At 35.5% G+C, this 13,919-nt stretch overlaps 1 protein-coding gene across 12 annotated transcripts in view; it reads left to right on the top strand.

Annotated features, from left to right (window-relative positions):
* KIDINS220 (kinase D interacting substrate 220) overlaps nt 1–13,919 on the top strand; it is a 104,763-nt gene that overhangs the window by 7,176 nt on the left and 83,668 nt on the right. For all 12 annotated transcript variants that reach the window (XM_078055937.1, XM_078055938.1, XM_078055936.1 and 9 more), the window contains exons 3-4: nt 8,000–8,098; nt 8,820–8,918. In XM_078055937.1, coding sequence (XP_077912063.1) covers nt 8,000–8,098; nt 8,820–8,918 — 198 coding nt within the window. The remainder of the gene's footprint in view (nt 1–7,999; nt 8,099–8,819; nt 8,919–13,919) is intronic.

The following is a 13,919-nucleotide window of genomic DNA, read 5'->3' as shown; positions in this document are numbered from 1 at the left end:
TCACGCCCAGTGTGGGGCTTGAACTCACGACCCTGGGATCAAGAGTTGGATGCTCTACTAACTGAGCCAGCCAGACACCCCCTAAGACCATGTTTCTAAAATTAAATTCTTTACATGAATATTTGTTGACTACCAACTACTCTGTACAAGGCATTGTGCTAAGCATACAGGTGAGTATGAAATATAAAGTTCTTAGGCTTGGTAAGATTGTTAAAAGTACTTCAAATTCCATACTTTTGGAATACATTTGAACTCATATACATGATTAAGTATGGAGTTTAGATTTATGATTGACTCTTTTTTTTTATAGATGGAATAATCAATATTTGGGAAGTTTGATGACTGAAGTCTGAAGTGTTTCTAGGAAGTTTTAGAGAGCTTCTAGACCCAATCTTCTTAGAAATAGATTAGACAAAATTTTAAAAATATTTTCTTTAATGGAAACTCAGTTCTCTTTCTGAGTTATTCATTCCACACACTTAGGGATTTTAAACAGACTGCATCTTTTTTTTTTTAAATTTTTCATTGTTATGTTAATCACCATACATTACATCATTAGTTTTTGATGTAGTGTTCCATGATTCATTGTTTGTGTATAACACCCAGTGCTCCATGCAGAACGTGCCCTCTTTAATACCCATCACCAGGCTAACCCATCCTCCCACCCCCCTCCCCTCTAGAACCCTCAGTTTGTTTTTCAGAGTCCATTGTCTCTCATGGTTCATCTCCCCTTCCGATATCCCCCCCTTCATTCTTCCCCTAAACAGACTGCATCTTTAAGAGACAGTTAAATAGGTTGTGGGTTTTGTTTAATAAGATAGGGAAGTATATATTTACCATTTTTTAAAAAAGATTTTATTTATTTATTTGACAGAGAAAGAGATAGTGAGAGCAGGAACACAAGCAGGGGGAGTGGGAGAGGGAGAAGCAGGCTTCCCGCTGAGCAGGGAGCCCGATGTGGGACTCAATCCCAGGACCCTGGGATCATGACCTGACCTGAAGGCAGACTCTTAACGACTGAGCCACCCAGGGGCCCCCATATATTTACCATTTTCATTAACTTCTATTAGATATTTCTATTCAACAATACAAATAAGTAAACTATTGATTTTATTTCATCATGAAGCACCACAGTACAGCATTTTAGGGATTAAAAAACTTTTAGTATGAATTATTTAAGTGCCAAAGTTTGTATTTATTTTATAAAATTTAAGAAAAATAAAACTTAAGCTGAGCCTCACTGGCTCAGCTTGAAGAGCATGTGACCATTGATCTTCTGATTGTGAGTTCGAGCCCCACATTGGGTGTAGAGATTACTTAAAAATAAAGAAATAAATAAACTTAAGAAAAAAACAAAACTTTCTTAAAACTGTATTTTCAATGTAGTATAATTTTTTTGCCAGTGGATAAGGTGAATGAGGAGTGATACATGTATATGTATGTCTGCATGTGTGTACATATATGTATCTGTGTGTGTAGACATGTAAAGAGTTTCATTTTTTTTGTTATGGGGACAAAATATAAAATTTATCATCTGAACCATTTCATTTGTGTTCACTTGTGTGACTAATTCATAATGTTGTGAAATATCTCCAGAACTTTTTCAAATCTAAAACTTCATACCTGTAAAACAGCAACTCCCTATTTCTTTCTCTCTCCAGCTCCTGGTAACTCTTCTTCTACTTTCTGTTTCTATGAATTTGACTACTCTCAGTACCTCATATAAGTGGAATCTTACAGTATTTGTCTTTGTGGTGGCTGATTTCACTTAGCATAATATCCTTAAGGTTCAATCATGTTGTAGCATGTGACAAGATTTCTTTCCTTTTTATTTAAAGATTTTATTTTATTTATTTGAGAGAGAGAGAACGAACGAATGAGCAGTGGGGAGGGGCAGAGGCAGAGGGAGAAGCAGACTCGCCACTGAGCAGGGAGCCTGATGCGGGGTTTTACCCCAGGACCCTGGGATCATGACCTGAGCTGAAGGTAGATGCTTAACCGACTGAGCCACCCAGGTGCTCTGATTTCTTTCCTTTTTAAAGCGAAATACTATTCCATTGAATTTTGCTTATGCATTTATCTGTTGATGGACAGTTGGGTTTTTTTCTTCCTCTTGTCTGTTGTGAATAGTGCTGCTATGAACATGAATATGCAAATATTGTAAATGTTTTTAAAGTTGTGGAATCAGCAATTATTACTTTATGATTATGATTATTATTTTTGACATAGGGTACCTAATTTCATTAAATGTTAATTGTCATAAGGAAATCTTAACATAAAATTTTGTTATTTTGTCATTGCAATAACCTTATGATAGTTAATGATTTTATTGAATCAGCTCATTTAATTTGCTTAGCAACTCTTTAAAGAATAATGCTGTTATTTATCTTGATTTACAGGTAAATGGCTTAATCCCTTAGTTTCTTATCCCAGATATTATCTGCTAGAACCCAAATTTGAACTCTCTTCTGTTTTATTTCAAGCTATAATCTGTTTATGCTCAATTGCCATTCTTTGAGTTTTCAGAATAAGTTTATCTAATGATATGCCGATATTTTCAGTGTTTCTATATTGAACACAATATGTTTTGGTTAGGTAACTCTTCTGTGATTATGTGTTGTCAATAATTGTTTTAAATAAGAGAGAAAATTTGTAATTGGAGATTGTTCATTGTTATAAAGAGTTATTTACAAAAGTAGTCATTTTATTAGCATATATTAGCATATTTGGAATAATAAAATGATATTTTAAAAAGATCAAATTTTACTTCATAGACATTTTCTATGGGAATACTGAGAAAATAGCTTCACTTAGGAGAAATATAGCACATCAATAAGCACAAAAGTATATTAATCTTATTCGCATAAAGAATGAAGTATATTTGGTATAGAGCTTCACTAGATATCATGCATGAGGTAGCATTTAACTGATATTAATGGTATTTATTTTTAAATTTTTAGTATTAATTTATTTATTTAGAGAGCACACATGTGGAGGGAGGTGAAGAGGGAGAGGGAGAGGGATAATCTCAAGTAGATGCCATGCTGAGTGTGGAGCCCGATGAGGGGCTCGATCTCACAACCCTGAGATCATGACCTGAGGTGAAATCATGAGTCAGCTGCTTAACCAAATGAGCCACCCAGGCACCCCAGATATTAATGGTAATTATATCTAGTTTAGTATTGCATCAGTTGAAATTGGAGTTTTAAAATAATGATTTGAAACAACCTGGATTTTTCAATTATGGCTCAATATGAGGGTTGGAGAGAAAGTAGCTTTCTCAAGGCCTTTTTTGGCATTTTGCTTACAGCTTCTGATAAAATTTAAACTTTATAGAATTCTGTAAAGTTGTGTGGATTTTCTTCTCTTCTTTCTTGCCCTTTAAAGTATTTAATTACTTTATGTTAATGTGTTTTGTTTATCAGTTTTGAAAAGGTCTCTGAAAGATTACATCAATAAAATAAAATAAAATAATGTGGGGAAATTGCCGTACTGTGTTTAGCATACAATTGGCTGTCATCAGTAAATGCTAATTTCTTGTCTTCTTTTCTCTCTGCTTTATTTGTAAACTAGGTAGCTCGTGGCCTGTGAATATTCTCAGTAATGGCAGATCTTTGCCCTTTGTAGAGAAGTGAAGACTTTCCTTTCTTTTTCTTTTTCTTTTTCTTTTTCCTTTTCCTTTCCCTTTCCCTTCCCCTTCTCCTTCCCTTCCCTTTTAGAAAAGAACAGAAAGTTACTCTCAGCTCTTCTTGGTACAAGATTATAGTGCTGAAGTGGGAATCTAAATTCAAGGGGTGCATTTTGTTATGTGCTTAGAAAAAGGCTCTGAGGGACATTTCAAAGGAAAATTTAAAAATGTTTTAATTTCACTAAAATTATTGGAAGAAGTATATATTCTCCAAAGGTTTGCTTTAAAGGGCAATGGTTATTGAGGTCTAGTACATCTAAATAAATAGAAGTAGGACTACCTAGGAATTGGGAAGAGCAAAGAAATGCTGAATAGGAAATATTTTTGCATTGTAGTCTTCTGGGAAGCTGAGATAAGTATGGGACCTGTTGGGGAAACTTCAGTTGGTGCAGTGTTTGTTCTAATGTGTTTTGGCTTGAGGTTATTACAAGTGGAGTAGGGTTACATGAAGTATGTGATTCTGTGTATTTTGGGAAGCAATGGACTTGGGGTTTACTGGGATGTGTGGGATTAGGTATGGAAGGGGCCTTTAGTGATTCATTTTGAAGCAGAAAAATAAAGTTGTCATGGCTGTTTCTAAGTTACTCTGTCTCCACAAGTGTAGTTACAAGATTGGTTAAGCAAGAACTAATAGAATAAATAAATGTTTTGTTATAAGGCCTAGCTTATAAGGTAACTTTTCTTCTATCTTTGAAAATTTAATACAACTTCATGGTAACCTTTTTTGAAAATTATTTATCTTTTTGATTAGTGTAGCTATAAAAGGTGTATCAGTTGAGAATTACTTTGGATTGCATATAATAGCTCCTAAAACAGTGTCTTAATCAAAGTAAGGTCTTACTTTTCTCACATGATGACAAGCTGGAGGAACCATTCCAAGGTTGTTATGATGGCTTCAGGGTATCTTCCCAGGCTCCTTCTTCCCATCTCTCCACTCCTCACTGAGTGCTGGTGACTGCGTATGAGCCATCTTGCTACAACTCCAGCACTGTGTCCACATATGGGGCAAGAAGAAGGAAAAAGACATGCCGGCTGAGCTAGTCTAATTACCGAGCTATCCTGGGAGACTTAACTAGAGCAGTATCATGGGATTATTTCCAGCTGCAAGTGAAGCTGAACAATGTGGATTTTTTTAGCTGAGCACATTGCTACGCCTAAACAAAATCCTGTCACTCTGGGTACTGGAGAGACAAATAATAGTTTTTGCGAGAGAAACTAGTGACTATTCAAGTCTTTCGTCTGGCTTGTTTCTAGTTAATCAAATTTATACCATCTTTCTTATTTGTGTTATAGGTATTTATGCACATCTATGTTATTTTTTCCCTCATACTTTAGAAGCACCTATCTCTGTGAACAATCTGAAATGTGACTGTGACCCCAGAAAGTAAACAGAAAACTTCTGAGTCTCTGGAATTACTAATCTGAAAACTCTGATGTAAAATTCATATATCCTTAGGGCCATGGATTCAGGATTAATTGGCTTTAATTTATGTATTATACCAATGACTTTGTTATCTCACTTTTTATCTCAGTCCATTAGAATGGAGAAGGATGCTATAGAAAGTTTGTCAAAGAGGTGTTAGAGCTGACAGAGGCAAGCTTGGTGTGGTAATTGATGTCTGTAGTTATAACTCAATTGTAAACATGTTTAAGGTAATCTGTTTAACAAGTAGTAAGTAATGTGTGCATTGCTTTTTAAAATAATGGTTATCATAAAATATATAATCAAATTTAATGTTTAAAGGATAAACTTTTTCACCTGGAAAATCTATTTATGCATAATACCTCATTCCCTAATGACTTTGGTTGAATGATGTATAATTTAGTATCCATTGTTATATAAGAATGTTTCTATTTAATGTGATTTACTTTTGTACTTTGTTTAAATGAGTATTTGTGTTTAACTCTTTACTTGTATTATTCTTATAAAAGCATCTGTTGTACTTTGTCATTTATTATAATTATTTGCTTTTTTATATGTTGCCACTGACAGATTTTTTTAATTCTTTGAGCCTTTGCTCACTCATTTACTCAACAAATATTTGAGTACCTGTGTGACAGTCACTGTCCTTCACACTGGCAATACAGTATTATTATTATTATATTATTACTATTTTTGCATTTACACTTATGTTTATTTTTTTCATACAGTGTAATATTATTTTCAGATGTACAATTTAGTGATTCAGCACTTCCATACAATACCTGGTGCTCATCATGACAAGTGTAGTCCTTGATCCCAGTCACCTTTTTAACCCATCCCTGAACCCATCTCCCCTCTGTTAACCATCAGTTTGTTCTCTATATTTAAGAGTCTTTTTCTTGGTTTGCCTCTCTTTTTTGGGGAAAACAGTACTAAATTAAAAAAAAAAAAAAGCAGACATGCTTCTCACCCTCATGGAGTTTAGAGCCTTTAGGAGAAATGGACAATAATCAGTTGTTAATCACACAAATATAAGTAATTACAAACAAGGATTAGTATAGTAAAGGAAGATTAGAGGGGGTTAGTTAGGCTTCCTTGAAGGGTTGATGTTTGACCCAAGAACTGAAGGATGGGTGGCAGTTAATTGGGTGGGACAGAGGGAAAACTTTGTGTGAGTGTCCAGAGATGGGAAAGACCTTAAGGGTATGTTGGTGAGGAGGAAATGGCATGGAGTAAGTTTTGAGGTAGTCCTGCCATGGCCACTGTAAGTATTTTGGTTTTGATCCAAAAGATCAATAGAAAACCACTGAGGATTTTAGGCAGAGAAACGATGCCATATTAGCATTTTAAAAAATCACAGATATTTTCCACCACACTGATATACACATAATAAGTAGATGCTTAAATAAATATTTGTCTAATTGAACTTAATTCTTGGTATAAATTTTTTCTCATATACCTTAGTAAATCTTTAGTACTATCACTGTTAGCCCAGTGCTGCTCATCTGTTTCATACCATGGCACTTACAGAAGATGACCATGTGTGTATTGTACTTGGGGTAGATGAGTCTTGCTGCTGGAGGGAACCCATCCCAGACCTGGCTGCCCGGGTCCTGCCGCACTGTCTCAGAGCTCAGGAAGTACTGTCTCTTACTACTGTGGCTCATTCTAGGCACACAGGCTGGGCAAGTGTGTAATTAGAAGAAGCTTTAGTTTAATGAATTAAGGTTTTAAGGGAGGTCTTAAAAAACTATATATATATTATATATAGTACCTATATTGTTTTTATTTATTGTTTTACTTTCCTCCCTCTTGTCCTGATGAACATCTTATATATACAGTTAAAATCATGTTCTATATCATATTTTATCTGGTATAGTTAGAAAATTTTGTTATTTTTTTTGAATGTTTATGCGGCTTTATTTACAACCAAACACCAGAAGCTAACAAAATGCTTTTCAATAAATGAATGGACAAATAAACTGGTACATCCATATTCTGACAACCCAGAATGCAGTTGTGATCCACTAGTCAGAACGGAAGCTTATGGATGGATCACTAATTTTAGGCAATATGCACCTTTTTTTTTTAAATTTTTTTTTATTATGTTATTAATCACCATACATTACATCATTAGTTTTTGATGTAGTGTTCCATGATTCATTGTTTGCATATAACACCCAGTGCTCCATGCAGTACGTGCCCTCTTTAATACCCATCACCAGGCTAACCCATCCTCCCACCTCCCTCCCCTCTAAAACCCTCAGTTTGTTTCTCAGAGTCCATATTTTCTCATGATTTGTCTCCCCCTCCGATTTCCCCCCCTTCATTCTTCCCTTCCTGCTATCTTCTTCTTCTTTTTTTTCTTAACATATAATGTATTATAGATATGCTAAGATTTTTATATATATTGTGGTAATTACTTTTCAGAGCCTAGTATTCATGTTTACTTATTTTGAATGAATTGTAGTGCCAAAACCAGACTAATAATGCTGTAGTAAAAAAATGTTTCAGGGACGCCTGGGTGGCTCAGTCAGTTGAGTGTCTGCCTTCGGCTCAGGTCATGATCCGGGGGTTCTGGGATCGGGTACCACATCAGGCTCCTTGTTCAGCAGGGAGCCTCCTTCTCCCTCTGCCTGCTGCTTCCCCTGCTTGTGCTCTCTCTCCCTCTCTCTCTTTCTGACAAATGAATAAAATCTTTAAAAAATTTTTTTCTTTTTCTCTTTGACTTCTATATTATTAGCAAACTGAAAACTTAAGATTTCAAACGTGTTTCTAAATTTAAGAAATTCTGTAAACAATGTTTAACATACTGTTGTGAAAACATGACTGTGGTATATTTAACTGTGGCATTTCATAAAGCCCTCTGTGTCTTTTATATTCCCTAGTGTGGCCAGACCCCATTGATGATAGCCGCTGAGCAAGGCAATCTGGAAATAGTGAAAGAGTTAATTAAGAATGGAGCTAATTGCAATCTGGAAGATTTGGTATATATTAAAATAATCTACTTATTTTTTGTCTTTTTCTTTTCCTTAACTTTGCTCTTTGTTTTTAAGAAGTGATTCAAAATTGGTAGATTACAATTGTTCTTTCAGATCTATCTTAACTTTGACTAATATGCTAAGTCAGTTTTTTAAAGGGGTGATGCAGGAGAGAAATTTTTACTTTAAATGAAAGGTCTCAGCTCTTCATGTTTTTTGTATATAGATGGCACTGGCTGAATAGAAGCACATATACTTGGATACTTGTAGCCTTTATTTAAAAATAAAGGACAGTAGTTTTTTCTTTATCACGTAGTTTCTAAATTTATCATATGGGATTGCCTTAGTTTAATAGCCTATGAATGTGCTCTTAAATCTGATGACAGGCTCTTTAATTTCAATTTATTGTAATGGTTGCCAGCCACAAGGATTAGCTTTAAGGTTTTGATAGTCATCTCTTCTTTTTTTAAAAAAACACAGTATATGATTAGGCATCCAGTGAAAAGACTGACCAAGCAGTTGTGAAAGCACTTCGGCACCACTGCCTCATGCACAGATACGTTCTTAACAGAGCTCATGCTGCAGTGTTATTTTAGAGTAGTTCAGAGTGGGTCAAATCATGTCAGTTTGGTATGATCATTTGGTATGTAAACTCAAATTTATTTTTCCTCACTTTGGATTGTTATTTTGGTTTTGAAATGATAACATTGGTGACTGTGTGTTCAAGGATAACTGGACAGCGCTTATATCAGCATCAAAAGAAGGGCACGTGCACATTGTGGAAGAACTGCTTAAATGTGGGGTCAACTTGGAGCACCGTGATATGGTATGTACGTTGGTTATGATATGTTGTTTAATTAGCTGGAATCTTACTAACAGTAATAGGTATGTCTGGAACATTGTATTTTTGTGTGGGGGGGTTAATTATAATCTTTTAGGATTTGGGGCTGGGCATTGAAACAACTCTCAAGAATGTGTGAAAACCCAGGGGATATAATGACCGTTTTTAGAATGTTCTTAGCCATCATTTTCAGTTTATTTCAGAGTTTAAAATTCTGAAATATTACTAAAAACAACTCATTAACTTTCAATATATCAATGCTTTAAAACTTATATGAGAGAATGGTTTCCTTTAAGAGGAACTTTAAGAGAGACAGTATAGTTTTAAAAATATTTTCAGTTGTTTAAAGTTATAATTTTCAGAATAATATTTATAAATTTATTTAAAAAATGTTAATTGTGTTCAGGCATGAGCACATTACTAGTCTATACACATTACAAGTTTAACAAAATATGACCCTTAATTATCTTAGCTCTTATTTGCTCCTGGCGTCTGCTTAAGACATAAAGATGAAGAAAGAGATCATTTCTAGCTTATTTATTCTGTGAAATATTCAGCCTTTTCCAAAGTTAATTTTAACAGTGGAAGAGAGGAAGGAATTGATCTGCCTTGACGTGTAAAACATGTACTACTTTGCTGATAATGAAGTGCAGGCGGTCTGAGTTTTTTTTAAAGATTTTATTTATTTGACAGAGACACAGCAAGAGAGGGAACACAAGCAGGGGGAGTGGGAGAGGGAGAAGCAGGCTTCCCTACGGAGCAGGGAGCCCGATGTGGGGCTCGATCCCAGGGCCCCGGGATCATGACCCGAGCCAAAGGCAGACGCTTAACGACTGAGCCACCCCGGCGCCCCGCGGTCTGAGTTTTTAAGAAACTGCAGCATTCTACCATCTTGTACTTACTATTATATTATAATTATAATTTACACAGTATGTTTACCTCTATAATCTTAAATGTATTCTCAAACTTAATGAAGTAGGTGGCATACTTATTTTTATAGGAAGATACAGAACTATTTATATCCTACTTATTTCTGAAAAGAAGTTAAAGTATATTGCTCTAAAAGTTTAGGGAGAGAAGATCATGATGTCAGTAACCTAGGCAGAGGATGGGTTGGTATGGCAGGCGAGAGTAAAATGTGGTGTTCTCATCTTACCGGGATATAAGGTAGAAAGGAAATGTGTGGAGGTACCTAGTTTTCAATATTTTATTAAAGGCACCAAACCAGTTAATCAGATGAATTAATACTAGGTACCTATTCTATGCCTGGTCTCTTTATGTGCTTTAGCTTCTCTATGCTTAGTTGACTTCTCAGAATAATCCTCTGGGCTAGGGATGCATTTTGTTCTCAATGTATATAGTTCAGGAAATTGAAACTGGAGGAAGTGCCCTTTGCCCAAAGCAGTCAGGCTGAGTTTTGAACCCAGGTCTGCCTTACTACAAAGGTTTTCTCCTCTATTGCTCTTCCACATATATTAATAGGGAGTTAGGAACTATAAAGGACACATTATGAATGTGTCAGACTTAGGAAGATTTGTACAAAATGATCTTAAGCTTTTTTAGTTTTCCATATGTTTCTTTATTTCCCCTAAGTAATTACCACAGCATCTTTTAACATATTTACAGGGTCTTAATGTTTGGCTTTAAAACACCACAATTGGGGAAACTGAGGGCTGTGTCTCCCTGAATAGTTAGTGTTGAGGGACTCTAACCTCAACGGACTGGGTGGGTGGTAGTAACTGCTGAGCTGTGAGGGAAGGCAGAGTCCCTGGGACTTGTTTAGGGGAGGAGAGTGCCCGCCAGGGTTTGTCTTTGGGTTCAGTAAGAGCCAGGATATAACATCTCAAAGTCTAGTGAGGATTTTTTTTTTTTTTTTTAATGTAAGGATTTTTTTCTTAAGGGGACCTTTGTGGGCGCTAAACTAACGGTATTCACTTCTAATCTTTTCATTTTGCAAATTCGGGCATAGTTTTCTCCTAAATTCTTGTGTAGGGTGACATTATACAAATTAAAAAGAGAGCATGATATTAAAACAATTCTGGGCAGGCATTTTAAAGATTAAAATGTTGGTGTATTTAAGATTTGACTAAATGCTAAGCTCTATAATTTGACCTAAATAAATTGTCAGCCTTTCCTTGTCTTTCATGACCTTGACCCTTTTGAAGATTGCTCCTCTGGCATTTTTGTTTTTTATTTTTTTATTTTAGTTTTTTAAAGATTTTATTTATTAGAGAGAGAGAGAATGAGTGCATGAGAGCGGGGGGAGGGGCAGAAGGAGAAGCAGACTCCCCACTAAGCAGGGAGCCTGACTCAGGGTTTGATCCCAGGACCCTGAGATCATGACCTGAGCCTGTGGCAGAGGCTTAACCCACCCAGGCGCCCCTCCTCTGGCATTTTTAGGATGTCTCTCAATTTAGATTGATGTTTCTCATGATTAGATTGAGATTGTGCTTTGTTGGGAAGGATAGCACAGAGATGGTATTCTCTTCTCAGCACACCACGTCTAGGTACATGATAGCAAACCCGTCACTGGTGATGTTAACCTTGATCTCTTGGTAATGTCTGCCAGATTTATTCACTGTAAGATTACTGTTTCCCCCTTTTACTTAGTACTTACTTAAAATTACTAAGTATTTTGGAGAAGATACTTTGAAACTATACAAATGTCCCGCTTTTGATTAAACTTTCACTCATTTATTTTAACATCTACCAATGTATCTTGCATGCAGCAGTTACTATTGTGGTGTTATAATGGTGATTTTTCTACTTCCCTCATTCCCTATACGTTGATTAATTTGAATTCTTCTGTAAGGAAGAGTTCTTTCTCTTTCCATGTCTCTCTCTGTGTATTTGTATGTAGTTAGATATCTATAAATATATATAGTCTGATGAATATTAATTTTATTCTTTGGGTTATAATTTAGTTCTGTACTTACTTTCCTGCTCAGGTTGTTCCAACTCTGGCCATTGGGAGCTTCTGTTCCCTTTTGAGATGCCCTATCTTTTTTTTTAAAGCACTTCCTTACTTTCTGGCATCATATACTTCAGGCCCATGTTTATCTTTTATTTTTCCTGGCTTATTTTCCTGATTATCAGCCCTGGAATCAATCAGTTTTCCAAGGAACCATGGTTTCTTTTATCGGAAAATGGTATTGAGAAACCAATATCTTGGTTTAGGTGTTAGGTGAGCTTATTGTTACTGGGGTATCACTACTTGTAGTCCTTCTCAATGGATAGACATAGAAAATACATGTCTGTATACTAACTCTTGCATATACATGCATCTATTTCTATATTTGTGTGTGTTTGTATTTTTTTTTTTTTAAAGAGACCAGGTTGATACTGCCAACCCAATTTGTTATAACCTTTTCCCTTTCCCTAAGTTGTAACTCTTCTCTGATGGTGACAAATCTGGCTCTGTTATCTACACAATATATTTACTTGTTTGTTCAACTCTAGTATACAAATAAAGCAGTTCCAGAATTTCTAATCAATACTCCAAGAGAAACAGATTTGCCTACTAAGTACAGTGTTTGTGTACAGTTCTTTCTGTCTTTAACATTACAGTATTCAGTCAAAATATTGCTTTCCAAAGTTACCTAGGGTTAGCTTCTAAGTAGTTATGTGATTTTGTGATTCATTTGTAATATAGTTAGATTCATTTGGCCCAGTCTGTATTGAATTTTTTCTTTCCATATTCTGGTTGATTTTTAAAACATTTGCATACAGTAAAATTCACTCTTATGGTGTATAGTTCCCGGGGTTTTGACAAGTGCATAATGTCTTATGTCTACCACCATGTCCTACACAGAGCAGTTCCATCACCTCAACAGTACACCCACCTGCCCCTTTATAATTATCTCCTCCACCCACTCCTCAGCCGCTGGCCACCACTGATCTGTTTTCCCTTTCTACAACTGTGCCTTTTTCAGATCAGGGCAAGTATTTTTTTTTTTTTTTAATTTTTTTATTGTTATGTTAATCCCCATACATTACACAATTAGTTTTAGATATAGTGTTCCATGATTCATTGTTTGTGCATAACACCCAGTGCTCCATGCAGAACGTGCCCTCCTCAATACCCATCACCAGGCTAACCCATCCTCCCACCCCCCTCCCCTCTAGAACCCTCAGTTTGTTTTTCAGAGTCCATCGTCTCTCATGGTTCTTCTCCCCCTCCAATTTCCCCCCCTTCATTCTTCCCCTCCTGCTACATTCTTCTTCTTCTTTTTTTCTTTCTTAACATATATTGCATTATTTGTTTCAGAGGTACAGATCTGAGATTCAACAGTCAGATCAGGGCAAGTATTTTTTAATCTCCTTTTTAGTGATGATGAAAGAGACTCAGAAGGATTAAGTGATTTATATTCTCAGAACCAAATGTGGATTTAAACGGTGGTTTAAAAAAACCAAAACATTTATTTCTTCGTATAATTTGATTACATTGGTCTTTTTTACTGAATTGCATTATAGTTGAAGAGAAAATTGCTTAAAATAAAAAAGAAAAGAAAATTGCTCCTATAGTTTAGAAAATAGAATGTCATGATGTTCTTCATTCATACTTGGTGAATTCACACTGGAAATTGTGATCTGCAGATCTCTGCCTCAGTATCCTCTCATTTTTAAGAAGAGGTGCTGTAATGATCTGGGATTTACAGGATGTGTTTAATGCAGGAGTTGAGTATGATTGCTAGAATGCCTCTCTAGAAAAAGTCTAGACTCATACAAGAATATCTAGGGACATAGAAAGTATTTTGAAGAAAAAATTTTTAAACAGCCAAAATAAATCTTGGAAATTGAAAATCTAACATGAATGTTCTCTATTTTAGTTTCCATGATACAGTCAAAATTTGGAGTAATTTTGGAATTAAGAGATTTGACTTATTTCAGATACTATTGTGTATTTGTCTGGGGAGCTTGAGGATTTAAAACTACATAGTAGTGCCTTCATACACAATGGTTTTATGTAGAAATAGTCGAAGAAGG

Source organism: Halichoerus grypus, chromosome 10 (assembly GCF_964656455.1).
Source record: "Halichoerus grypus chromosome 10, mHalGry1.hap1.1, whole genome shotgun sequence".
Classification (NCBI taxonomy): Eukaryota; Metazoa; Chordata; class Mammalia; order Carnivora; family Phocidae; genus Halichoerus; species Halichoerus grypus.
This window is presented reverse-complemented; position numbering and strand designations above follow the sequence as displayed.